Here is a 25,299-nt window from a genome sequence, read left to right on the forward strand (position 1 = left end):
TTTTATAAATATAAATAAAAGAAGAAAAAAAATGATCAGACCTCTAAAAACGAGCTGCTGCTGCTGCTGCTGCCGGTTGGTGCGGAAGAGAAAGGAAATCCCGCGCGTTACACGGACAGTTACAAAGCGCTAAGCGCGCGAATCTTTTTTTTTTCATTTATAATACGCCAAATGATCTCATCAGTCGGGAATAACTCGTGTCCGAGCGCACTAATAATTCAAATCCGATGTTGTTGCGAGCTGCGTGCGGTAGCGGCTGGAATCGGATTTGCAAATGCGCGCAGCGTTGAAAGCCGAGAGCTAGGCTTCTACATAGAAAGTATACTCCGTACTGGTATTGCAAATAAATGACGAGAAAACTTGCGTACACACCGTGTGCCAACGATATATTTTGTATAAATCCTATATGCATTACAACGTAGGCCGTTTTCTTTTCCGTAGAAGTTGAAAAATTGTACCCTTACCTTTTAGCGCTGCGTTGAGTCTGTCGAGATTGGCCAGTGTCATCGGCACGGGTCCGAAGTGCATCCACGTCGTCTTCACGTCGGCGGTGTCCTTATCGTCGCCCACGAGTCTGCCCATGAATATACCGGTATAGCTGTTTCTGATATACTTGGCGCAGGTGCCGTTTATCGCCAGGCGCACACTTCCGCTCGACTCGGACGCGTCCAAGCCTTTGAGGGCTCGCTTCACTTTGACCTCGATCCAGCCCGGCTGAAGAGTTTTGATTTTTCCGGTGAAAATGTAGGTGGATTGCTGGACGCGCTCCGCAAGGTAGGTCTGATTTTTCAGATGCGCCGTGAGATTCGCGCGGCACTCCAGTAGCTCGTCGGTCGATGCCAGACAGGGCTGATGAGTGGCGACCGCGACCAGCAGCATCAGCGCCAGCCACGCCGGAACCGCAACGTTATTCCGTGACATTTTGTTTCGTGTACTTTTTTTTTCAATTTTTCGATATGCTTTTTCCAGCTAGCTTGCGGTACGTATCATGCATCAACTGACGAAAATTTCAAAGTAAATAATCATGATCGTCGACGGCCGACACTGACGATACGATGCAAACGTCGAGAATCGGCGGCCGCTGCGCTGCCCGCGATACGCAGCAACAGGTTGGCGTCGTCGTCGTCGCAGTCGTCGCGCTTCGAGCGGCAGCGCCCACGCCGATTTCCAATCTGCCTTTATTCCCACCGAAGTCGATCGCGGTGATTCTGCCTCTCTCTCGAACTATCATCGACGTTCTATTTTTTCAATTTCACTCGATTACACTTTTTAGTCTATATCTTCAAAGAATAGACACAACACAAACACACTGTACACTCGTCACTAGTGCTATTCTTTTTTTTCTACAAATTTTCTTCGAAATTCACGGCACTCAAATCACCACTTCATCTTGCACTTTTCACTGTATCCTCCTGTCACTGTCACTCGTCACTTTTTTTCTCTTGTACTCACTCGGCACCACCTGCAATTTTTAATTGCTGATTAATATTTTTTCGATTTTCGGCAAAACAATTGACTGTATATAAATAAACACGCCGGGCGCACGGGCGCAAAGAACCTAGTAGAGAAGCAGACTCGCGCGCGTATGTAAGTTGACTGGCAGAATCGGAGTCGCGTGGCCGGTCCGACGCCAATATACGCATACGGGATAAGTGTGTGTATGTGTGTGTAGGCTTTGCCTCGCTCGTTCTCTCTCTCTCGCTCGCGAGTTCGCAGCACACGACGACGACGACGACGACGCGCCTCGAGAAGAGCGAGAAAATATATACGCGGCGCGCGAAGGAGAGAAAAGGCAAAAGCTGTGACTGCTGCTGCTGTTGCATGCAATCTCTGTATGCATGTGTATACGCAGATAGTTGGAAATAGGAGGAGGAGAAGGAGGTGGTGGTGCAGTAGTAGTGGCTATACGGCACGCGCTCCTGGATGCTGAGCCGCATATAATATAAGCGTGTGTGGGAGAGACTCACGGCAAAGGTGCACACATACACTCGCATGGATATACTCACACTTTTTCGAGGCAAGATTCGATGCAGAGAGTAGGAGACGACGACGATACGCCGCCACTGCGCTTTTAAATCCGTGCATATGTATACAATATAAGACGTGGGCCGATGCAGCGCACGCGACCATCGCAGAGATGAGTAATACAATGAGGATTTGCACCTTCGCGTGGATATATATGTATTGTGTATAATACGATACATGCATGGGAGTACGTGAAAGGACGTGTACCGTACCGTATTCGCATGCACATACGTATGTGTATGTGCAAAAGGAAGGAAGTCGTTGGGCTTTACACACATATCGTCGACGTCACGATTGTAATATACGTTGTTTTTTGGTCCGATCGATGTTGATCTGGTGCTATGTTTAAATTTAAAAAACAAATGGCAAGCGGCATTTGCGAATTAGACGTTCTGAAATGTAACGTTTTTTCTGACCCGGGATTGTGTGTAAATATCGTTAGGAAATGAAAAAAATAGGGTTATGGGCTATCGATTGAGGGTTGTTTATGACAAAATATTTCTGATGAAAGTTGTACGTTGTACATAAAAAACAAAAAACTCAATTGTTTTTTAATCAACAGTCATCGAAATATAACGATAACAAACACTGATCGTCACTTACAGGTCGCACGGGTTAACGACTCCTGCTGCTAATGCAATACAGCAACAACTAAATGATATCAGCTACTCACATAATTATAAATCGTTTATTTATGAAAGAGTTCACTGAACACAGTAGTGTAACTGGATGCTGCTACTGTTCTCGCTACTAACGTTTCGCAAGGGCTTCCAATCAAATTCGCAACGGCAGCAGCGCTGACCCGCGCCGCGGCAGCCACGTTCAGAGGTTATGTGTTCGATGCGCTGCGCCTGCAGTTCTAACAGTCGAACTGTCGAAGCGGCGACCGTTGTGACTCGCGACACCTCACGATGTCGCATTAGAATTCACAATTTTTATTTTACAGTGTTCACAGTTCGAGTATCAAAATCAGCCTTTCGTAACGACATTTTAGTTGGCGAAACTATAATTCTATTTTATTATACCAAAGAAGAGTTTTAAAATGTACACTATTTTTATTCGTGTAGGCCTTTCCAAGATTTTTAGTTTGAAGTTGTTCAAATCAATATCAGTTGATTTGTTTATTCATGAAGGCAAAAAAATGTCAAAAATGGCAGTTACTATGTTCGTTTATAATTTTTTTATTAAAAACGTAACGCAATTACGAAATATTCTGGAGATGAAATATTTCGACATGACGCAATTCAGAGCAATTTTCAACATTGGACTAAGTGCGATTCACTTAAATACACATAAAGCATCACCACGATTTCAACCACATTACTCTCTAATCATGTTACCTCGTCTCTAATCATTTGAATTTTTACGACTTTGTTTGGGCCACGAGCAATAGAAAGACAGCGGAGCAAAGGCCGCGGAGAATTTTCGAAGAGCTGTAACGATCGCGCGCGCAGCTTTTAACAAAAAAACGTATAATATGGTCGAAACTCGTATTGTGTCATCTAAATTATCCTCATTATCGACGACAAATGGATATTCTATCGACCAAATAGGTAGTGGCATTAAATCGAGAGCTAAAACGACTTTTACACTATTTTGGCGCTCGTTACGATTCAAATTTTATCCATTATTTCTTTTTTCTTTCTTTTTTATTTCTTTTTTTTTAAGTGCGGCTGTATTTATATCGTGTATAGAGGTTAAAACGCAACAGAAGCTACGCTCTTAATGCGTTCGATTATACTTACGTTAAAGACGTCCGAGACTCTTCGCAGAGCATAAATATCAAAGAGAGACACCGAGATATAGAAGGAAAAAAAAACCTGAAAACCAGAAAATTTTTTCCCTCGCCGACGCGTAATATAGTCGGAGGATTATCGCCTCTAATGCGTCACCGTTTGCCGCGCGCGCGAAAACCAATCGAACGAATTCATACTTCTATATAAATCGAATATATTATTACAGCAGCTCTAATGATATTTTCGAAAAATAAACACTTCCACGGCGTCGAGTTATTTTTCTCTCATTACCGCGCGCAGTGCAGTCGTTTAATGGCGCCAAAAAGTACACAGTCCCTCCCGGCTGCACTAATAAGTCTATTTACTCTTGGCAACCGTACGTATGTATAATATAATATAATCTCCATCGAGGCACTTTGGCAAAATTACGCGCATAGGCATATTCATTTTGCAAAAGAAGAAAAATAAAAAAACATAAAAAAATCGCCTCGAAGCTCGTTCGCTCGTACTGCACAGACCAATGATATATACTGCTGCTGCTCGTTAAAGCCCGTGTGCGTATACGCACACACATGTATGTACGCGCGTGCCTGGCCTGTGTAGGAGGAGGTCGAGAATCGCGAATGTGGTATATAAGACGAAACCGGAACGCGTATAAAACTGGTGAAAAAGTGCCACACGAGAGAGAGAGAGAGATCTGCCAAGGGCAGTTACTGGATTTAATAAGCTCCGAGACCGAGTGTGTAGTATGTAAGAAAAAAAATGGCGATGTACACGCTGGATCGTATTTTTTTCTCTCTTTCTCTCAACGCACAAGAATGAGATTCGACACGCAGAAACTTTTCCAGCGATAGACTGAGCGAATGATTTCTTCATTAAATCTAACGAGGCGAAAGGGTCGAAATTAAAGGAAAGATTTTCCTCCTCGTTGACGATTAATCTGTCGCGCGAAATACGCATGACACACACGATACGAGGATATATAACTTGCAGCAGCAGCAGCAGCAGCAGCAGCAGCAGTGCAGGGCAATAAAAGTGAGAGTATAACACATGTATAATGTATGTATACGCGGCAATAGGAAAGGGATATGAACATTTATATACACGAAGAGGGAGAAAGAGAAATTAATGACACAACGAGCTGAGTGATTTTAATTAATATACGATCTTGTAGTTACAATTGTATAGCCAAACGCGCGCAGAAACAAGATCGGAGTTGGTGAAAAAAGATTTATGCTCGTCATATTCCGCGGAGATGATGCTTTTGATAATGAGCCCACCGTACGCAGTACGGGCGCGCGCGCGGGTTTATTGGCGGCGCAGATAAAGTGTCGCTTCGTTTTTCATATATGAATACGCGCGCGTGTAGTACACGACGACTCTCGTCCGCGAGGCTCAGCTCGGCGTATATTTATTATTACCCGTAAATCATTTACTGCGTGATTTTTATTCCGTGTAATTGTCGTTGTATCGTTAAGAGAAAAATTTCACGAATACACGCTCTTACACGTGTTTTTAGTTGTTTTTTTGCTGTTGTTGTTGTTGTCGTTGTTCTTAGATTGCTCCTCGGGGTTTAAGAAATGAAGAGATTTAAGCGCTCGTTTTGTAACGAGTAAGAGTATAGAGGTAATATTGTGAGTCCTCGGGTTAATTAAAGCCGCGCGCGCGACTTTGGCTTCGAAAAATCGCCGCGTGTATAAGGTGGTAACTCGAGACAGTAGCTTACGAGTGTGTAGTGCATTATATACAGACCTCGATACGCGAACGAAGCACGCGAACCCCTTCGAGCGATAATCGAACGATAACAGATATAAGAATTGAGAAAAATAGATTTATAATTTACGAAAAGTTCGCACCCGCGTGCATTAGCGTGCGCGGCATTTTTACTCGAGCTTGCAATACGTGAAATTTACGAATTAACGTGCACTAGCGGGGGAAAAAGAAAACGAGCCGAGTTGACGCCTTTATATTCTCGCTCGGTTATCTCGGCGCGATATGTTTATATTCGTCGCTCGTTTTACACTATAACTTTTGCGCAATCATCTCGTTTGTGTGTGTTTATATTGGGTTCATATAATGCAGCTGCGCTTCCATCGCGGATACACACACACACATACACACACAAACGTACGGTTTCATGTTGCAATTTAGAAAAAAAGGATTTCGCGTGATCCATAAAATCTTTAGCTTCGCGCGCGCTCGGAACGCTCAATAAAGCGTGTATGGTACTCATATCGCGGGGATATTATAAATGTGCGTTCGCCAGTACATTTGGTAATATTACCTTCGATTATGGGAATGGGTAGTATAAATGCCTGTACGTACGATATTACAAGTGTCTCAGCTGCAGCGTATACAAGCGGGTGAAAAAGGCCTGTTATTATATCGCAGTATGCGCGAATGTTCGAGTGCTCGGTGAAGAAAAAATAAAAAGATCGCCGCATGCATATTTCAGCGATTCGATACTGTTATATTATACGATTATACAAAAGTGCGCGCCGCGGCGGCCGCGTCGGTTAAGACGTTTGCTGCGCCGCGGCTACAAAAGTAAAGCGCCGCGATTCTAAAATAGAGACTACATTCACCCGAGGTAATTAGCGTACAGGCAAAAGTACGGATCGTTTTACATGATAAGTTTTCTTCCCCACCCACGCGTTCGCGCATCAAAAGCTCTATAACGACGACGATGATCTTTTCACCCAGATATGCGAGCCCTGCTGCTGCTGCAGCTACTGCTGCCAGAGGTGATACATAAATAAATCGCTCGCGAATTCGGACACAATCGGCGGGATTCACTTTGTGCCATTCCCAATTATTCATAGAGTTAGAAAGAGAGGGAAAGATACGCACGTCTAGACAAATCAAACGCGGGGTATAAAGGCTTGGCTTTCGGTACATGTAGCGCCCATGTGTGTGTATGTATCAACTTTTGCGACGTGTGCACGCGGGCAGTGATCCAAGAAAACGTATATGGTGTAGGTAGTTACAACGCCGGCACGCGAGTATAGTAATGATAAATGAGATAGACGCTAGAGGCTCGAGTAGGCACCTCCGTGTATGTACACCAGCTCTCGGGTATTCTCTATGGGTCAAACTTTTCGGACGATGTACGCAGCGCGTGTTCACGTGTGTACTTCGTTTCGAAAGTATACGGCTGACTTGATTCAACACGAATTTCGCTTTTAATTTCTATTCTTCATGCTGCTGCTTGGGTGCGGAGGCTGCTGACTCGCGCTCGTACTGGCAAGCGAGAAAATGCGCATTTTTCACGCGCGGTCGCGTTTAATGAAATTATACCTGCATCGATAATTCCATCCCAAAAAAAGCTTGCGAAAAATAAAAAAATTAAAAAAAAGAAGAGCAAAAAAAATACACGATCACGGCGACGATCCTTCAAAGCATCAAAGAACCCGAAAGACGTATGTGTGTATACATATTTTAAAAGCGACGTAAATGCATCACGTCGCATGGCCGCCGCGCGTGTATGCGAAATAAATGCAAATTGCTGGGAACACGACGACGACGACGATGCGGCGTGCGGTAGCAGCAACAGCAGCGCAACGACGCCGCCGCCGCATTTATGCTGACACCTTCGGCCACGGCAGGTGAGTATGTGCATATTATAAAAGCGAGTGAGTATTTTAAAAAGCTCGACCCCCTCCTTCCATACCGATCTCCGCTCGATTCGCCTGTCGGTCGAAATTTATATCGTGTGAACTGTGTGTATACGATAGCGAAAGAGATTTTGTTTTCTTGCGAGATTCGTAAAGTGAGTTTGATGAATTAGAGACGAGGTAAAAAAAAATCATTCTAACCTTTCATCGAACTCGTAACGCGCGATCGATCCTAATTACACCGATGGAGACCGAACCGAGTGGAAATATTAATGTAACACACATCGATTCATTTGTTTCGAATGATTTATGATAATCCGCGCGCAACGCGGCGAGCAGCGGTGATTGAATAATAATATAATCGAGTACATCGCAGAGAGATGATCGATTAGACCGCACGCATCATTCGCAAATCACGTATTCGATATTTCAAGCGAAAACGACATTTGACCGATACACGCAAAAATTGGCTCTTTTCGCGGCTTGTATGTATCATGTTCAAATGCGCGAAATTTACAAAATCGATTTTCTCACGTTATAATCCAACCTTATGAGCGATCGCGATCATGTGTGCTCATGAGCAAAAAAAAACAACAACTTCAACTGTATAATGGTAGTTTGTATAAGCAGTGCTCGCTTATATATTATAATAATACGCAGGTATATTTATACTACACGAGAGAGAGAGATACACAGGCGCACGCATCGAGCATACTTAGCATATATAAGTTACGTTTGGCTTCTTATATTGCCCGCGCGCGTGCAGGCATGAATTGTGCACCCGAGGCTCGACGACCGGCTCGACTGTTTTTCTCTCTCTCTCTCTCTCTCTCTCTCTCTCTCTCTGTCTCGTTCTTTCGAGCCTCGTAAGTTTTTGCGCACGCCGCGAACGAGCTAAGCTTTTCTACTCGTTTATATTGTATGAGCACTCGGCGAGGCTATTTTGATTTGTTTTCCCCTGACTCGAGCCAAGTGCACGAGAGAGAGAGAGGGAAAGAGAGATGACAAAAGACCCGTAGTTCGGTTTCCAATGGTCGAGCGCTGTACGAACTTTAAGTATGTATATGGCATACACGCAACGGCAGCGCAGCAGCTTTTCTTTTGCTAAACGATACACGGGTAATTGAGCATAAGGTAAAACAACAATATATGCATTGAATTGCTTCATCAACACGCGGACGCGTGTATTATATCGACTCCTTTTGTTTAAGTCGACTTAGTTACACATTTTCGCCGCATGCGTGGCGCATATTTGCGGTTGCACCTATCCATCCATATAATAAGTATATGGTGTACGGCTCGTTCAAACTCGAGTGCTTTCTCTCGCGAGGCTTGCACGCGCGCGCTTAAATATGACCGCCGCCTTCAGCGTCCATTTCCTAGAAAAACAAGTTTAAGCGCGCGACACGCATAGTTTTCTCCACCGCCGCTGCCGCCGCTGCGCTAATATACTCGCCAGCGCACTGTATATCTGTGCAGTTTATTAACGCGCGAATTTTCTCCCGCACGAGCGCGTGTATAATGCACTTTCGTTGACCGACTCTTTATTTTCGTTTTGTTTACGTCTTCATTTTTGCGAAAAAAAATATGACTTGAAATTTGCAGTACAATGAACCGTGCTCGTGAGGCTTGTAAATGATAATATATACGTTAGTTTTTGCCGCGACAATCATTAACGAACAATATGCAATACAGTGAGGCCCTCGTCGTCAATAACGTCATCGCTGAGGGCAGCGGAATTGCAATTTCAAATTTATACCCACGAGCTCGGTGGAAAAGAGGCAGTAAGTGAACGTATCGAATCGTCCCGGCACCCACAACAAGAACAGCGAGCTTTGTTCTCGCGTATGTAACATTACACATACTACGAAGGCAACGCTTACACTGCAACGCGCGCTCCTCGCCTCGGCTCGTGCACTTTGTCCTCGTCAGTCACTCGTTTCATTTCTCTTTTGCTCTTTGCTCCGTCTTTCTCTTACTCTTCCTCGTGTCGTCGTCGTCGTCGAAGGTAGTGTGTAACTCGACCGTTAAAATTATCTTTTTTTCTCCGCTCGTTTGTATAACTGATCGCGTTGGAAGTTTGCATGACTTATTCTCGCAAACGAGTCCTTTTTAGCCTACAGCTACACGCATGCAGATGCCAGCTATCGACATCAAAATGTACATTGAGCAAGAAACTAAAAAGTAGTATAAATGTTTGATCCCCAGAGAACCGATGCCGCACATTCACACTGGTGCACGCTGTGGCGTAAGATTGGAGCACGTTAACTGAGCTATGGCGAGAAGAGTGGCAGCGTATAAGGGTGACAAATTTTGGAATAAATATTAAAACATTTTTTATTTATAATATGTTGTATTGTATAGATCTGCTGAAACGATATTACAGGAAGTTATTTCCAAATACTTAGTTTTAGAAGGCAAAACAAATTCCTCGAAGAAATTGTCGTCAAGTTAAAATTTTAAACTAGTTCAAACGGTTTAAAATTTATAAACAAACAAATCGGTAACTTAATATTAAACAATATGATTATGAACGATTTTGACATCGTCCGTCGGCACACTGATCGTTTACTGTAAAATCAAATTAGTTTGAATGTTGTCTTTACCGATGAAACAAGCCAAAAAACCAAAAGATAAATTTTATTTAATCAATTTCTGTAGCACTAAATAGATAACTAAAAGATCCAAAGTTTAATTTAAGCACCACCATGGATAAGAGTGAAAACAAAATCGAACAAATTGTCTCCAAAGGTGAACATGACACTGTTTCAGACGACAAACAACACATTTGTGAAATTTGTAAAGAGGCATTTACACTAGAATCAAGCATGATAACACACCGAGATACAATTCATAAAGAACTAAACAGTTATGCTTGCGACAAGTGCGAAGAAAAATTTGAGTACCGAAGTCATTTGAGTAGACACCAAATATCAGAACACAAAGGCCGCAAAGATTTTGCGTGCGATGAGTGCGAAAAGAAATTTGTAAAAAAATCGAGTTTGCTTACTCACCAAAAATTAGTACATAAAGATCGAAAAGTATTCTCATGCAACAAGTGTGCAAGGAAATTTGACAGTAAATCAACTTTACTGAAGCACAGAAAAATTTTCCACGAAGTTTTCAGAGATTATTTATGTGAAAAGTGCGCCAAGAGATTTGGGAATAAACACAGTTTGCTAATACATATAAAGATGATACACGATGATCGACAAAATTTCCTATGTCATAAGTGCGGAGAGAAATTTATAAAAAAAACCCATTTGCTATTTCACCTGAAGTCAGTGCACACAGGTCGAAAAAATTTAGCCTTCGAAGTCTTCACAGATAACATAGGTGACAAATGCAAGAAGAAATGTGGAAAAAAATCCAATTTTCTCACTCACCTGGAGACAGTAAACGAAGGTCATAAAGATTACATATTCGACGAATGCGGGAAGAAATTTAAACGAAAATCTAGTTTGCTCTTCCATCAAAAAACACTACACGAAGGACGCAAAAATTATGTTTGCGAACAGTGCCAGAAGAAATTTACCCAAAACTCGAGTTTACTCTTCCACCAAAGGACAGTACACGAAGGTCGCAAAGATTTCGCATGCGACAAATGCGAAAAGAAATTTGGGGCCAAATCACATTTACTTACACACCAAAGGACAGCACACGAAGGTCGTAAAGATTACGCATGCAACGAGTGTGAGAAAAAATTCGGAACTAAATCAGATTTGTTGAAGCACCAAAAGTTCATACACGAAGGTCGTAAAGATTTTGTATGTGACAAATGCGAAAAGGAATTCCGAACCAAACGTTATTTGCTCTTCCACCAAAAGACAGTCCATGAAGGTCTGAAGGACTTCGCATGTGACAAGTGCAAACAGAAATTCGGACAAAAAATGCAATTGCTCAGACACCGAGTTGCAGTTCATGAAGGTCGCAAGGATTACGCATGCGACAAGTGTGAAAAAAAATATACTCAAAAACCGTATTTGCTCGCCCATCAAAAAATAATCCATGAAGGACGCAAAGATTATGTTTGCGAACAGTGCCAGAAGAAATTTAACCAAAACTCGAGTTTACTCTTCCACCAAAGGACACTACACGAAGGTCGCAAAGATTTCGCATGCGACAAATGCGAAAAGAAATTTGGGGCCAAATCACATTTACTTACACACCAAAAGACAGTACATGCGGAACACAAAGATTTTGCATGCAACCAATGCGAGAAGAAATTTGGAACTAAATCAGATTGGTTGAAGCATGAAAAATCAGTACATGAAGGTCGCAAAGAATTCGCATGTGACAAATGTGAGAAGAAATTTTCACAAAAATCAAACTTGATTGTTCATCAAAAGACAGTACACGAAGGTTGCAAAGATTTCGCTTGCGACGAGTGCGAAAAAAAATTTGGACGAAAAGAGCATTTGCTTTTCCACCAAAAAACAGCACATGAAGGTCGTAAAGATTTTGCATGCGACAAATGCGAGAAAAAATTTGGACGGAAATGGAGTTTGCTTACCCACCTAAGGATAGTGCATGAAGGTCGTAAAGATTTTGCATGCGACAAATGCGAAAAAAAATTTGGACATAAATGTAATTTGCTTTTGCACATAAAAACAGTCCACGAAGATCGCAAAGATTTCGCATGTGACAGATCCCATGAGAAATTTGGGGCGAAACGCCAGTTGAATAGAGACCAAAAATCAGTGCACGAAGGTCGCAAAGATTTTATATGTGACAGATGCGGAAATAAATGTGCAGAAAAGTGTAATATGATACAACACCAAAAAACAGTTCACGCAAAGACTACGCACGCGAGAAATGCGAGAATAAATTTAGACTAAAAGTGCTATTGTTCATACACCAACGAAAAATACATGTAGCTTGCTAAGATTATGCATGCGACAAATTCGATAAAAATGATGATTGACAATTGTAAATACATATAGTTATTTATACATATGTTTTTCTAAAATTTCAATAAAAAAGTTGCCGAAATGATTCTGTATTACCTAAAACTCGGGCATTAAACTTTTATTGTACCTTCGTTTTCTGTCGCAATGATGCTTTATTATTAAACTCAACGAAATTTCATGAACTACAATTTACTACTCTCCATAAATTTTTCCTCAACTTGGTTCCAGCAGCTATTTATGTCAAGATCAACCTAGAGGTTTTTTCACGTCTGGATTGGAGCTGTGAATGATAATCTTTGAATAAAATATTACGATTTTTCAAAATTTAATTATCTGAGCTTGGAATATACGTTTCCGTGGGGCCACCGTCGTCAAAATCGACTCCTACTCGCCTTTTTAACTGAAGATTGTTCAAAATCTTGAGTTAATTCGTAATTTTAGAAGACCAAAAAAATGCCTAGAAGGAATCGTTGACAAGATAGAATTTCAAACTGATTCAAAAGGAAGAATTTGGGAGGACAATATATTAACAGATAAATCGGTAATTGAATTGTAAATAATATGATCATAAACGATTTTGACATCGTTCCTCGACACATTGATCATATTTATAGCGTAAACAAATTAGTTTGAATGTTGTCTTCCTCGATGAAACAAGTCATGTAAATTTTACTCATTCAATTTCCACAGCACTAAATAGAACAATCCATCTTCTTTCGGCTCTAAAATGGATAAAAGTGAGAAAAAAACGGAGGAATTTGCCTCAGAAAATAATTTAAATGAACACGACGTTGTATCAGACGACAAACAACACATTCGTGAAATTTGTCCAGAGGCATTTACACTAGAATCAAAGATGATAATACATCGAGACACGAATCACAATATAAAAACAGATTTCGCATGCGACAAATGTGAAGAGAAATTTGAGTTCCGAAGTCATTTAAGTAGACACCAAATATCGGTACACAAAGGCCGCGTCATGCACCAAAAATTAGTACACAAAAATCGAAAAGATTTCTCATGCAACAAGTGTGAAAGGAAATTTGAAAATAAATCAACTTTACTCAAACATAAAAAAATATTTCATGAAGTTTTCAAAGATTACTTATGTGAAAAATGTGCAAAGAGATTTGTAAATAAACAGAATTTACTCCTGCACATAAAGACAGGACACAACGCGGACGGTTGCAAAGTTTACTTACATGATGAGCACAGAAAAAAATTTCAACTAAAATCAAATTTTCGCTCTCACCAAAAAACAGACCATCAAGATTACAAAAATTTCGTATGTGACAAGTGCGCGAAGAAATTTGTGAATCAGAGCAATTTGAACATACACAAAAAGACAGTCCATGAAGGCCGCAAAGATTTTGCATGCAATAAGTGCAAGAAAAAGTTTGGCTACAAATCACATTTGCTTAGTCATCAAGAAATGGTCCATGGAATCCAGGAAGGTTACTCATGTGATAATTGCGGGAAGAAATTCGGATATCAATCTCATTTTCTCTTGCACATAAGAACAGTACACGAAGGTCGCAAAGATTTTTTATGTGACAAGTGTGAGAAAAAATTTGTGAATCAAGGTACTTTGAACAGACACATGAAAACAGTCCACGAAGGTCGCAAAGATTATGCATGCGAAAAATGCCAGAAGAAATTTGGTCAAAAATCCATTTTGCTCTCTCACCAAAAGAAAGTCCATAAAATTCAGCTATCGGACAGTTCTCGAACTTTGTCAAGATTGCAAATGTGATAAATGCGATAAAATTGTTGCATTAAACGCAATTAAATTTGCCACATATGATTAGCTCACGAGGGCAAAGTTTTTCCATTCAAATGTGCGAAAAGATGTTAAAAATTAGAAACAATTTGACTGATCATAAACGAGCTGTTCATGAAAAATGTGAAAACTTTGATTTATGATAATATGCACCTAATAACAAATTAGCATACTTGATTCCATTTCATCAAGTCTCAAATTCATTGAAAAACATAAAGTTTCTTAAACAATATGTACTAATAGTAAATTACAGAATGAGCGCTGATTTTATTCTTGACAATTGTAAATTGGTACAAATACTTATATAGGTGTTTTTCTATAATTTCAATAAAAATTGTACCAGTAAATTAAATATTTGAATATCCAAATCTTTTATGAAGGAACAACATACTTTTATTTAGACGAATGCATAAGGGCCTGGCCTTTACGTGCGTTTATGAGTATCATATTGAAGCCCATCTGCAGAAGCATCGAAGCATTTCAATGCTTATTTTTTGATTTGCGGATGCGCGTGGAGAAATAAATAAAATGCGAGAAAAAAAGCCGCAAAAAGGTACACACGCTGCATGTACACGCATAGGCATTCGTACGTATAGGGACACGAGAGCGCGACTCACGCATGGGGCAGAGGCGCGCGTAAAACCTGTAATGCGAATGTACCGCCTCGATGCGCCATCGAGAGAAGAGAATAATTATAGGCTTTGATTAATAATTATATCGATCGGACGCGCCATCACAATGGACCTTTGAATTAATAAATGCGAAAATTTTCTCTCGCTCTGGTCTACCCTCGCCGATCCCTGCCGCGACGTCGCGTTTAATACTTTGATTTTTTTCATTTTGATAAAATACTATGGTAATCACTACTTATAATGTAGCGAAACGAGCTCGCACGCGCAAGGCACGGGTAAAAAAAATTTCAATTTCAATAAATATTAATGCTTTTGCAGAAAATGTATAATTTTAATAATTTTTGTGAGGCAAATTGAATTATGCTTCGAGTCATCGAGCGCGAGCGAGACATCTTCATAAGCGCACGTCGAAGAAGTACGACGAAAAGTCTCGAAAATCTATGCTCTGGCGATTTTACTGCGCGTTCGCGGTGGACAGGTATATTGCCCAGCCAATTAGCGTCGCGAGCGTTGCGTTATACGCACACAGAAATTACCATAAGCCGTGCATATGTCATATTTCATTTGTAAATAAGCTCAAAAAGCGAAATATGTGTGTTTGTGTGTATGAATGTGTGTGTGTGTGCGCGCGATCTATCAATAATGAGGTGCGACATATAAAATTGCCTACGTTTTCGTTACATTTGTAAAATCCAGCCGTAGATTTCTCACACGAGTCCGCATTCATTCCAGCAATTAGATTTCCTCGGGTGTTAAAATAATAATAGCAATATGAAAGATCGGCGCGAGCTCATAAATCCATCAGAACTCGGAGTAGTGCACCTCCGTAATGTGTCAATGTTACAGCCCCCCTGCCGACTGCACACACACTGTATAAACTTCAATTTTCTCGAATTTCGAAACATATTCCCGACCAGTGTGTCTATACGTTAATAATAACTTGTCGGCAAATCGTTAAATTCTCCATATAGAAAACCTATATATAATAGAGAAACGACACGTTCTTCAGCGGTGACGAGAATGTATACATAAAAGCGCGTACGAGCAAAGAGACGAAGGTATTATTGGTTAGGGATTTTTGTCGTTGCATCGCGAAACATATATTGAAATGTCACGAGTTATATGTATAGGCGAAAAAGAGACGACGCAGAAAGTCGAGAATGTGTATATATACGGAGTGTACACCTATCCACGTGCGTATATGCATCGAGCTCGAAGTTGTATATACGACGAGAAAAGCGCGCCGAGTGCACACTGACTAACCGGCGCTGCACGAGAGTTTATATCAAGGGCTCATGAATAATCGAGTGTGGATTTATTGGTCTCGGGTTTATATGTCTTTTTATTGAATTTATAATGGCACAACGATCGAAGAAAAGATGCAAAAAAAACAAGAGAGAGAAGGAGAAAAGGTGGCTTGATTGAATCAAAAAGTTCAGCTATTATATGCGCCAGCTTCGATGCATATCTCGTTGCTTACACGTTCGAGCCTCATTGTTGATTAGATTAACTTACGATCCGAGGCTTACTTCTACAAGAGCATTGATAATCGCGCGGAGTGAATGGGAAAAGGGGGAAATTATTGCGACATAATTTTGCTAGCGGTCAAGGAAATCTATAAATCGCTCGCTCGAGATCCGCGAAACATTAATCGTTCCTTTTTATATTTTTCTAGGACGCGTCGCTTATCGAAAATTTAAGATCTTTGAATGCGAGCAAAGAATGTATGAAAAAAAAACCGATGAAAATCTCGTTCGTACGTTATATCGCATGAAATATCATTCTAAGAATATTGAAGCAAGGAGTCCATTTGTACTAATAGATGTACTGGTACTCCTGCGGTAGCGATAATAATACTTATTTATTCCATCGAAAACGATACAGATATTTGCTCTTTTTCAATTACCAAAGTGCATATCTTTAATATTTAAATGAGCGACTATAGTGCAGTCGATGCGCAGTTTTTAATTCAATCGGAAAAAAGGAAGAAGAAGGTAAAAGTGAAGCAGAAAAAGACCAAACGTAGAGCAGTAATTCTAGTCAATGAAAATGAATCAGAGACGCTTTACCCACACGTACACATAGCGAATCAGCCTTAACGAATATAAGGAATTATTAAATATCGCACGCACATATGTATAAATAGCGACGCGTATAATTGCGTATAAACTTGCTGCTGCTCCGTGCCGCAGTGTAAATATGAATGCGAATAATATATAGATTACGGGATCCAGGCGCGCGCGCACGAGGAGTAGTGCATAAGGGAGAGTAAATTGAAATTTTTTTCTTCTCCGATGTGGAGTACACGCACACGCGCATTTGAAATTGTAAATCAGGATTTTCGCATTTGATACGCGAGTAATCGCGAATATTATACGTGTTGTGTCGTACACATAGTGTTGCACATTGCGCGACTACAGCGTAGTCGTAAAAATTTTTGTACAAAACTCGTATAATATACCTGTGGGTTAAGTGATTTTACACGTAAAGGAACACGACGTATGGGCCTTTATGCGAGTCGAATAAAGTCCAAAATGTATTCATCCGATGGAAAATTAAAAGTACACATAATCCGACGAGGCGAGACAAGAGAAAAATCCTTCGTTTAATTGTCGTAGTTTACAGACATCGTTGCTCGAGAGCGCGCTAAAATAGTCGCGAAAATTCACTTGATAAGCAATAAACTGCCCTCCACAGCTATGTCCATCCATGTAATAATGTACAAATACGAGAAAATGAGCACGTGTTGTACGCACCATTAAGCCTCGGTATCTTTTCTCCATCTCGATTATGCGTACGCGTGTGCATGCATATATGTGTGCGTTCGCTTGGGCTATAGTGTCTTCGGTTTATCGGTTAATTTATCTAGGCGGCCGTTGAAAACGATTAAGAGATATAACCCGCCCGTACGAGTGTACGTAAATGATGTTGATTTCTTTCTCGCGTATCGTCCCGGGAATCTGCGAGCAGTACCCCGTTTCCTTTGAATGACCGTGATAATGATAATTGTGCGGCACATGTACAACGTCGCGGTGGGGAAATCAAAAGCACAGGATTCATACGAGGTGGGGTCGATAAATCACTTAAAAAAAAGGAATTAATAATATCGTTAAAGTACAAGATGTTACATACGCCCAAAAATCGATGCTTATAACGTCCAAGAAAGAAAGACGAAGCCATAACCTGTGCATAATTACGCACGACGTTCTAGGAAAATTTCTTCACGATGATGACCTCTTCTCGTATTGCACCTTTCTTCGTGCATACGGTATACATTCGCCAGCGAGCGAAAATCACAGCCGGAGATTCAAAAGTAATAAAAAGAAAGAAGGAGATCCGGAAGTGCAATTTCGTATTATGTGATACGTATAGTTTTCCTCGCGCTCGACGATATACACACACACATGTACGTACCCCGCAGTGTCTAGACTTTATTATAAAGACAATAGCCGGAAATTTCTCGCGTTTCTATATTGTGGCTGCTGCGGGAGGACGGATAATATAATCGAGCTTATGTGTGTGTGTTTATGTGCACTCGCGCACGCGTGTGTGTAAATATATTATAAATTTTCACGCATGGTTACCGATATCAATGGGTTCATTAATCACGTTGATATTTTCAAAGTTACAAATGATTCTTACCTTACACTACACGACGACAGTCGATGCACAGAGTGCACAGACGTTACATTTCGAAGCTCCATTTCGAATTGCTACGATCCTTCTCTGAATAGCCGTCGTACCACTGCGAAGCCGTTGCTCCGCTTTGTAACCGTCGTGACGCGTAGCTTTGACGAAGTGTCGCCGTTGACCAAAAATGCAACGGCACACCTCTCGATCGCTTTTGTTTAAACGTTAAAAATCAAACCGTCACTGATCGCTAGAAATCAGTGAAAATATTCCCAAACACGTTCACGGCACTGATGATAATATAATACCTATACGACTACTATATTACGAATATTATTATAACGCCACAGTAGCAGCGGGGGCGAGACTGTTTTGTTAATTTTCAACGTTCGCGAATTCGAATCTGTGAATCTTTTCTTGCATCTCAAATAACCGTTGTTGCTTTGATTAATCGTCGCGACTGGCCAAAAAAAAAGAATGTCGCAGCCTCACACGAAGTATTATTATAAAATTATTTCAAAGAACAATAATCATTTCAAAAAACACATTTTTTACACAGTGAAAATAACCTATCCACGTTCACGGCACTGATGATAACGCGCAATTTTATTGAAATGCAAAAAAGTCAGCAACGGTAGCGGCGGCCGGCGAGTGGCGACGGACTGACCGTTAACCTTCAATACTCGAGAATTCAAACCTATATCGATTCTTCGCCGCATCTTCGAGTAGCCGTTGTTCTAATTAGTTGTGTGTGTGATAAAAGAGTAAAACGGGATCCTAAATCCTTTGGTTTGCATTTGTTACAACTTTGTAGTCAAACCGTCACTAATAATTTACTGAAAGCATTAATGTTAAAAAAGATATTTAATTTCAAATGCGTTCACGGCACTGTTGCACGCCATTGCATTAAACGCAACAGTGGTAGCAACGGAGAGACGGTTTTTTTTAGTTTTCGACGTTCAAAAATTCGAACTCACAATTGAGCCTTCGTTTTATCTTGAATAACCGTTGTTTCGATAAATGGAAGCAAAAAACAATCACATTTACGGCATTGACGAAAAGCACTATATCAATTATAACAATAAATGCAACAAAAGTTAACTATGGCAGCAATAACTCCGAGTGGCAGATTAGATTTTTAGTTCCCTTCTGCACGAGAGGCGAGAGCAACTTGACGAGGGCTGGAGTCACCGGGAAGTTACGCCATCTGCCGAGCTAACTCCTATGCACAGGCCACAGCGCACACTGCTGTATTTGAGGTTCGAATTTTCGATCACCGTTCTAAAAAACTGTCATACTGCGATTTTGCTGCTCTTAGCTGCTTGTATAAACATTCATATGTGATATGCAGCAAATGCGATTACATTACCAATGCTGTGAATGTGTTGAACAATGCGTAGAATAGTCGTTCGAAACAGCGACGGTTACATTTGTGTACAGTTCTAAAGTGCGTGTCTATATGTGTGCGTACGTATGTGTTTCTTCTACACTGGCCCTTGACATTGCCTATCAGTTGATGCACTAACGAACATCTTATACGAGATAACATTGGTGGTACAGTGCCATATTCGCTATTCAGTCGCTGCGAATTTACTTGGCAAAGTCGAAGAAAGGAAAAACGTACGATACGTGCAACGGCGCCAAGTAGGAGGCTATGCGCACTTGATGTATATTATAACATAAATATTATGCGACGGAATGAATTACGCAGCATCTCGACGGGATTTTATTTAATTCACTCGGGCGGATCCTCTCTACTTCTCGTTCTTCGCAACATTGAAACGCTTGATAAATTGTCGAGGTAATTTACAAAATCAAATTTATCATAGGATGTGAAAATATCGTTCGAGAATTTTTTTTTCTTATAAAACGTTGAGCTTCAAGACATTCGAAATCATGCTCGACTTTCTTTGTACGATTTTATATAATTATTACCTTTGGATTTCGACAAAATGTTTAACTGACATCGAAATATCTCGAGGTGAATCAATGCGCTGCACAACAATACCATTAATTTGAACATGACACTTACGTTGAAAAGTTGATCGAATTAAAATTTTTCGTTGAAATTCACACACCCAAATGCGTTCCGCCGGAGGCTTTTCATCAGAAAAGTTCATTTCCAGTCTTTTTTCACGAACGCGAATAATGAAAGATAACGTAAAATTTTAAGAGACACGTTACAGTTACGTATTTTTTAGTGTACATAAGTATGTGTGCATTCCGCCAAGTCGAGGTAATGCAACAATAAAAAGTTAAACATATCTTCGGCACGGCAACGCCGGTCCCTGCCTACCTGCAAGCCCGCCGCCGCTTCACACATACACACACACATGCATACATGTGCGCAACCAAAAAAAAAAAAGGTTTAAAAATAACAGATAAAAAATCGAGCTCGAAAAAATACGGATGAAAGGCCGTACAAGATCGGACGTGTGTACGTATGCGAAACGTGGGTGGCAAAACTGGTAGGCTATACGTATTACGGGCCCCGATTGTATTCGCGGCGTATACAACTGCAGAAGTTGCTTTTATATTATATACACATTCGTGTGTCATGCGTGTGCTCGTACTACTATACGAGTGACTCGAGTATGTTTTCAACGGGTTAATGCGCGTACATGCAAGTATATACCCAACGACGAATTTATAAAAATGCGAATTTTTTTATTCGCTGGCAGCATGAAAATTTATTCTCTTAATTATAAAACAAACAATTTAAGCCGTTTATGTACTCTTGAGATGAGAATGGCTATAGGCAAAATGTTGCTTCTGTGCTTAATTCGATGAAACTTGTAGCATCGATGTTTGCCTAGAATAAAGTCATACTTCGAGTCTAATGCAAACTAAAAAAAATAAAAAAAAAATCAACAAAAGACAAACAGAATCTCGTCTGCGAAAATGTCAAATTTCTATACGTGCAAAATTTATCGTTTTAAAATGATAATCTACATAGTTGATGAGAATACTGAGTGCTCGCGATATTAATTCTTGATTGCACTCGGTCTGTCGTTCGTGTGCACTAAAAATCAAATGAAATTCTCTCGGATAGAAAATAAAAAATTAACGCACGCGTCATCTGATCGCGGATCCCACTTCTTATTAAATACAGCTATATAATATTATGCATAAAAATGCCGTAATAATATTCGACGATTGTGTATTTGGTGTTTGGGTTTCGTAACTTTAATCATAGTACATCGTGCGGCAGCCGGAATAAGCCTTTTTTTCGGGTAAAGGTGAAAACGCAATATAGGTGTTCACCGCAGCGCCTACGTTATAAGGTGGACGTCTAAATTGAGTTTCGCGCGGCGGCAGACTATCGAACGGCGAATATGAATATTATATTCTTTATCTGATTCAGACTCCGTGACACGTCTCGTAGAAATAGACGTATTAGAAGCGAAATATGACATGACTCGGAAAGAAATTCAGGAGCGCGCGGCGCAACATGCGTAGTGTACCGAATAATACTCAGCGTATTCAATCTATCCGATTCCGCGATCTCGTTCATACCACATAATAACGTATGTACACGACCCGGATCGTCTTTGTAGTGTATAATATGAGTGGATGATATTTTTCGAGACAACAATTATCGCATGAATATTCATACGTACAAATCCACAAAGAGCTGTTATAACGGCCGATTGTTTCTCACCATGTAACCGATTAAATAACAAGTGTTGCTTCGTTTTCCCTCTTTATAAAATTCTCGGAAATATATAAAGTTCTTATGTTTATCAATCACACACTATTGTTTCTATATATACACTAATTGGAAATTTTTTTACCACTTGCGAATTTATAATGCTCCATCTGTTGATGCAATGCAAAAGCTACAAATTGAATTTTTGATACCTTTGATTACGATACATATCAAATTCTGGAATATAAATCCTTACATTTACCAACGAAAATGTATTTCATTTTTGAATAAATAAATAACTGATTAAGAACAGCTATTAGAAGTGTAATTATTTCGAAAAATTGAGATCAATATTCAACCTTTTAAATCGCACTGTTGCAACTATTAAATCTTTGTGTACATTGGATCAAATGTGGAAGGTCGGTATGAGGAATCAGAAGACTTCTAGTTACGAGGAAAGGATTTTTTATTAACCTACCAATAAGGAGCAATAACTTGAAAAAAAGTTCAGTTGATAAATGGGATGTTGAAAGTTTGTTTCAACAACGGTATTTCAAAGAACGAATTGACGACGAAACAGTGTTGATATTTGAGTTTATGTTTGAAAGGTGAGCAATAGGTTTTCCCAGTTACGACCAAATTAATTACAATTTAAAATGCTTTATTGTTTATGAGAAACATTGTCAAAAATTACGTAGCGTAAAACACGTTTGATCGCAAAAGTCTTCTTCGGGTTCAAATGTCTTCGAATCACACTCTTAAGATCGGCCTCCATTATGTACCGTCATTATGTGCTTCTTGCAATGACTCTTGTATCCAAATGATTTGTGACAAATGTCACATTCAAAGGGTTTGATTAGATTATGTACTGCATTTATATGAGTATTGAGAGTATTTTTATGTCCAAATGATTTGTGACATATGCTACATTCGAAGGGTTTGCTATGACCATGTACTGCATTTTTATGAGATATCAAGTGAATTTTTTGTCCAAATGATTTGTGACAAATGTCACATTCAAAGGGTTTGATACAATTATGTACTGTATTTATGTGTTTGTTGAGATTACTTTTAGTTCCAAATGATTTGTGACAAATCTCACATTCAAAGGGTTTGCTTCGATCGTGTATTGTATTCAAGTGAGTTTTAAGGCTACTTTTTTTCCAAATGATTTATGACAAGTCTCACATTCGAAGGGTTTGCTCCGATTATGTACTGCATTAATGTGAGTTTTGAGGTATGCTTTATATCCAAATGATTTGTGACAAATATAACATTCAAAGGGTTTGCTCAGAACGTGTACTGCATTAATGTGAGTTTTGAGGTTGCCGTTTTGTCCAAATAATTTGTGACAAATCTCACACTCGAAAGGTTTGCTGCGATTATGTACGGCATTTATGTGGTTATTTAGAGCACGCTTGCACCTAAGTGACTTATGACAGAGTTCACATTCATATGATCTACTGTTTTTTTGTGTCGTGCTGAGGTGTGTTTTTAGACTCGATTCTCTTATTTTCGATTCATTATGCTTCTTCAATCGAAATTTTTTTTGGAATCGACAGTTATTATCGTAATCGTATTCTTTGTTTATCAAAACTATCAGTCTTTTTCTCTTCAAATTATTTGCCCGATTTTGATTTTCTATCTTTACAGTGGGTTGACAGGTGGTTGCCAATGAGGGCTTTAGTTCAGATTTAACATCCCTGCACTCAAAATCGATGTATATATCGTCATTGTTGTTATGGGTCTGAGTTTCGTTTTCTAATTTCACAATAGGTTGACAAATTTGATACTCAGTTTTGCAGATCAATTTAGATGATGACTTTAGTTCAGGTTTAACATCCCTGCACTCAAAATCGCTGTATATATCGTCATTGATGTCATAGGTCTGAATCTCGTTTTCGAATTTCACAATAGGTTGAAAACTTTGATATTCAGTTTGGCAGATGGATGCAGATGAAGACTTGAGTTCAGGTTTTACATCATCGCTCACGAAATCTACAAGTATTTTTTTATCTGACCTTTCCTGCAACGCCACTGGTTTATACGTGTGATTTGCCTGAAAGTGAAATGTTGCTATAGTTTTTGATAGTAGAAATCTGAACAGAATTCAAAAAATAGAACTCACCGATAATTCATCGAACGATGATTCTTTAAAGTTTTCGGCTTTGCACGAGTCCATTGGATCAGCATAATCGTTGCCTACATCTGTCCAATTATCAAACGGCTCCTCTTTAACACTATAGAGAAGCGATTGTTTAAAAAAATATCTTTGGCATGCATAAAAAATTGTATACCTTACTGAATCCTTTCTACTTTCCATCACTCGCTTGGTTGTAGTAATTTACTGCGAACTTTTACGATATTCACTGAGAAATCAATCAAAGTTAGATCTCTTGAGTTGCCAACAGCGGTCCTTACTTTCACTTATATACTTTTACGAATATCATTCGTAAACACTTGCTTACCGTAGGAACTCATTAATAGCGACTGAGCGTACTACTTGTAATATTAGCAAGGTGGTCCCCCGATTGTGATAGCTCCTTGGCGACACTTTTCCCCCTACCGTCGACTAAACATTAGCAGTTATGTTCTACGATGAGTAAGCACTGACGTATTAAAACTACACCAAAATCATAATGAAAATGTCATTCATTCAGGCGCACAATTAGCTCACACTAACGCGGGATAAGTGCGGAGAAACATCTACACAAAAAGTATCTTCCTGTTTGACAGACACAAAAAATCCGAGGACATTTAAAAACGCGAAAAAATCAATTAACGTCTCACAGGTTTTAGGGGCTTTTAATCCTTTAATGCCCAAAATTTTAATTAGACGCTAGAAAATTTTAGGAATTTTACAGATTAGATGTTATTCTACGATTTTTTGACGGACCTGTTACCCTGCCAAACGTTCCATAAGAAGTTTCCCATCAAAAAAAAAGGGGAAAAAATTTCAATAAAATTAACTCGTCCTAAGCCAGTCATACATCTTACGCTGTCATCGCCAAGCCCTCTCTCTCTCTCGCTCTGTCTCTTCTTGCGGGCGCGCACAAACATTTTCCATCGACGAGAGCCACACGACGATCGCCGACGTCGCTGCTGCACAGTCGCCGATCAATCACAACAAACCCCGCACGAGTTAAAGCATATAACGTTGAAAAAAAAATTGAAGTAAAAACGAAAAATAAAAGACTCTCGCGTATATATAATGCAAGAAGTGCTGCTGCTCGCGTATAGAGTTCCACGCGCGGTGTAGTACATGCTGATATATATAAAAAGGCTGCGCAGCGCGAAAAAGAGACATTAATACATAAAAG

General features: G+C 39.9%; 2 protein-coding genes across 2 annotated transcripts; both read right to left on the minus strand.

Annotated features, from left to right (window-relative positions):
- Window positions 1-411: 411 nt before the first annotated feature.
- Window positions 412-921, minus strand: LOC111693664. The gene has a single exon (XM_023459008.1). The coding sequence runs from the start codon at window positions 919-921 to the stop codon at window positions 412-414; it is 510 nt and encodes a 169-aa protein (XP_023314776.1).
- A 478-nt stretch (window positions 922-1,399) lies between these two features.
- Window positions 1,400-24,454, minus strand: LOC106653571 (MDS1 and EVI1 complex locus protein EVI1-like). The gene is made up of 4 exons (XM_014373069.2): window positions 24,277-24,454; window positions 24,108-24,219; window positions 23,283-24,038; window positions 1,400-1,462 (listed from the first exon to the last, which is right to left on the minus strand). Exons 1-4 carry the CDS (start codon window positions 24,300-24,302, stop codon window positions 1,400-1,402), a joined length of 957 nt encoding a protein of 318 aa, XP_014228555.1. The 5' UTR covers window positions 24,303-24,454.
- Between the last annotated feature and the right edge of the window lie 845 nt (window positions 24,455-25,299).

The sequence above is a fragment of the Trichogramma pretiosum genome, unplaced genomic scaffold (genome assembly GCF_000599845.2).
Source record: "Trichogramma pretiosum strain Unisexual culture from Peru unplaced genomic scaffold, Tpre_2.0 scaffold73, whole genome shotgun sequence".
NCBI classification, from domain to species: Eukaryota; Metazoa; Arthropoda; class Insecta; order Hymenoptera; family Trichogrammatidae; genus Trichogramma; species Trichogramma pretiosum.

Coding starts and splice junctions, on each gene's coding strand:
- LOC111693664 (XM_023459008.1), bottom strand. CDS start 921: ATGTCACGGAATAACGTTGCGGTTCCGGCGTGGCTGGCGCTGATGCTG.
- LOC106653571 (XM_014373069.2), bottom strand. CDS start 24,302: ATGGAAAGTAGAAAGGATTCAGTAAG. Junction 24,220..24,276: donor AGTAGAAAGGATTCAGTAAG/GTATACAATTTT, acceptor GCTTCTCTATAG/TGTTAAAGAGGAGCCGTTTG. Junction 24,039..24,107: donor CATCGTTCGATGAATTATCG/GTGAGTTCTATT, acceptor TTTCACTTTCAG/GCAAATCACACGTATAAACC.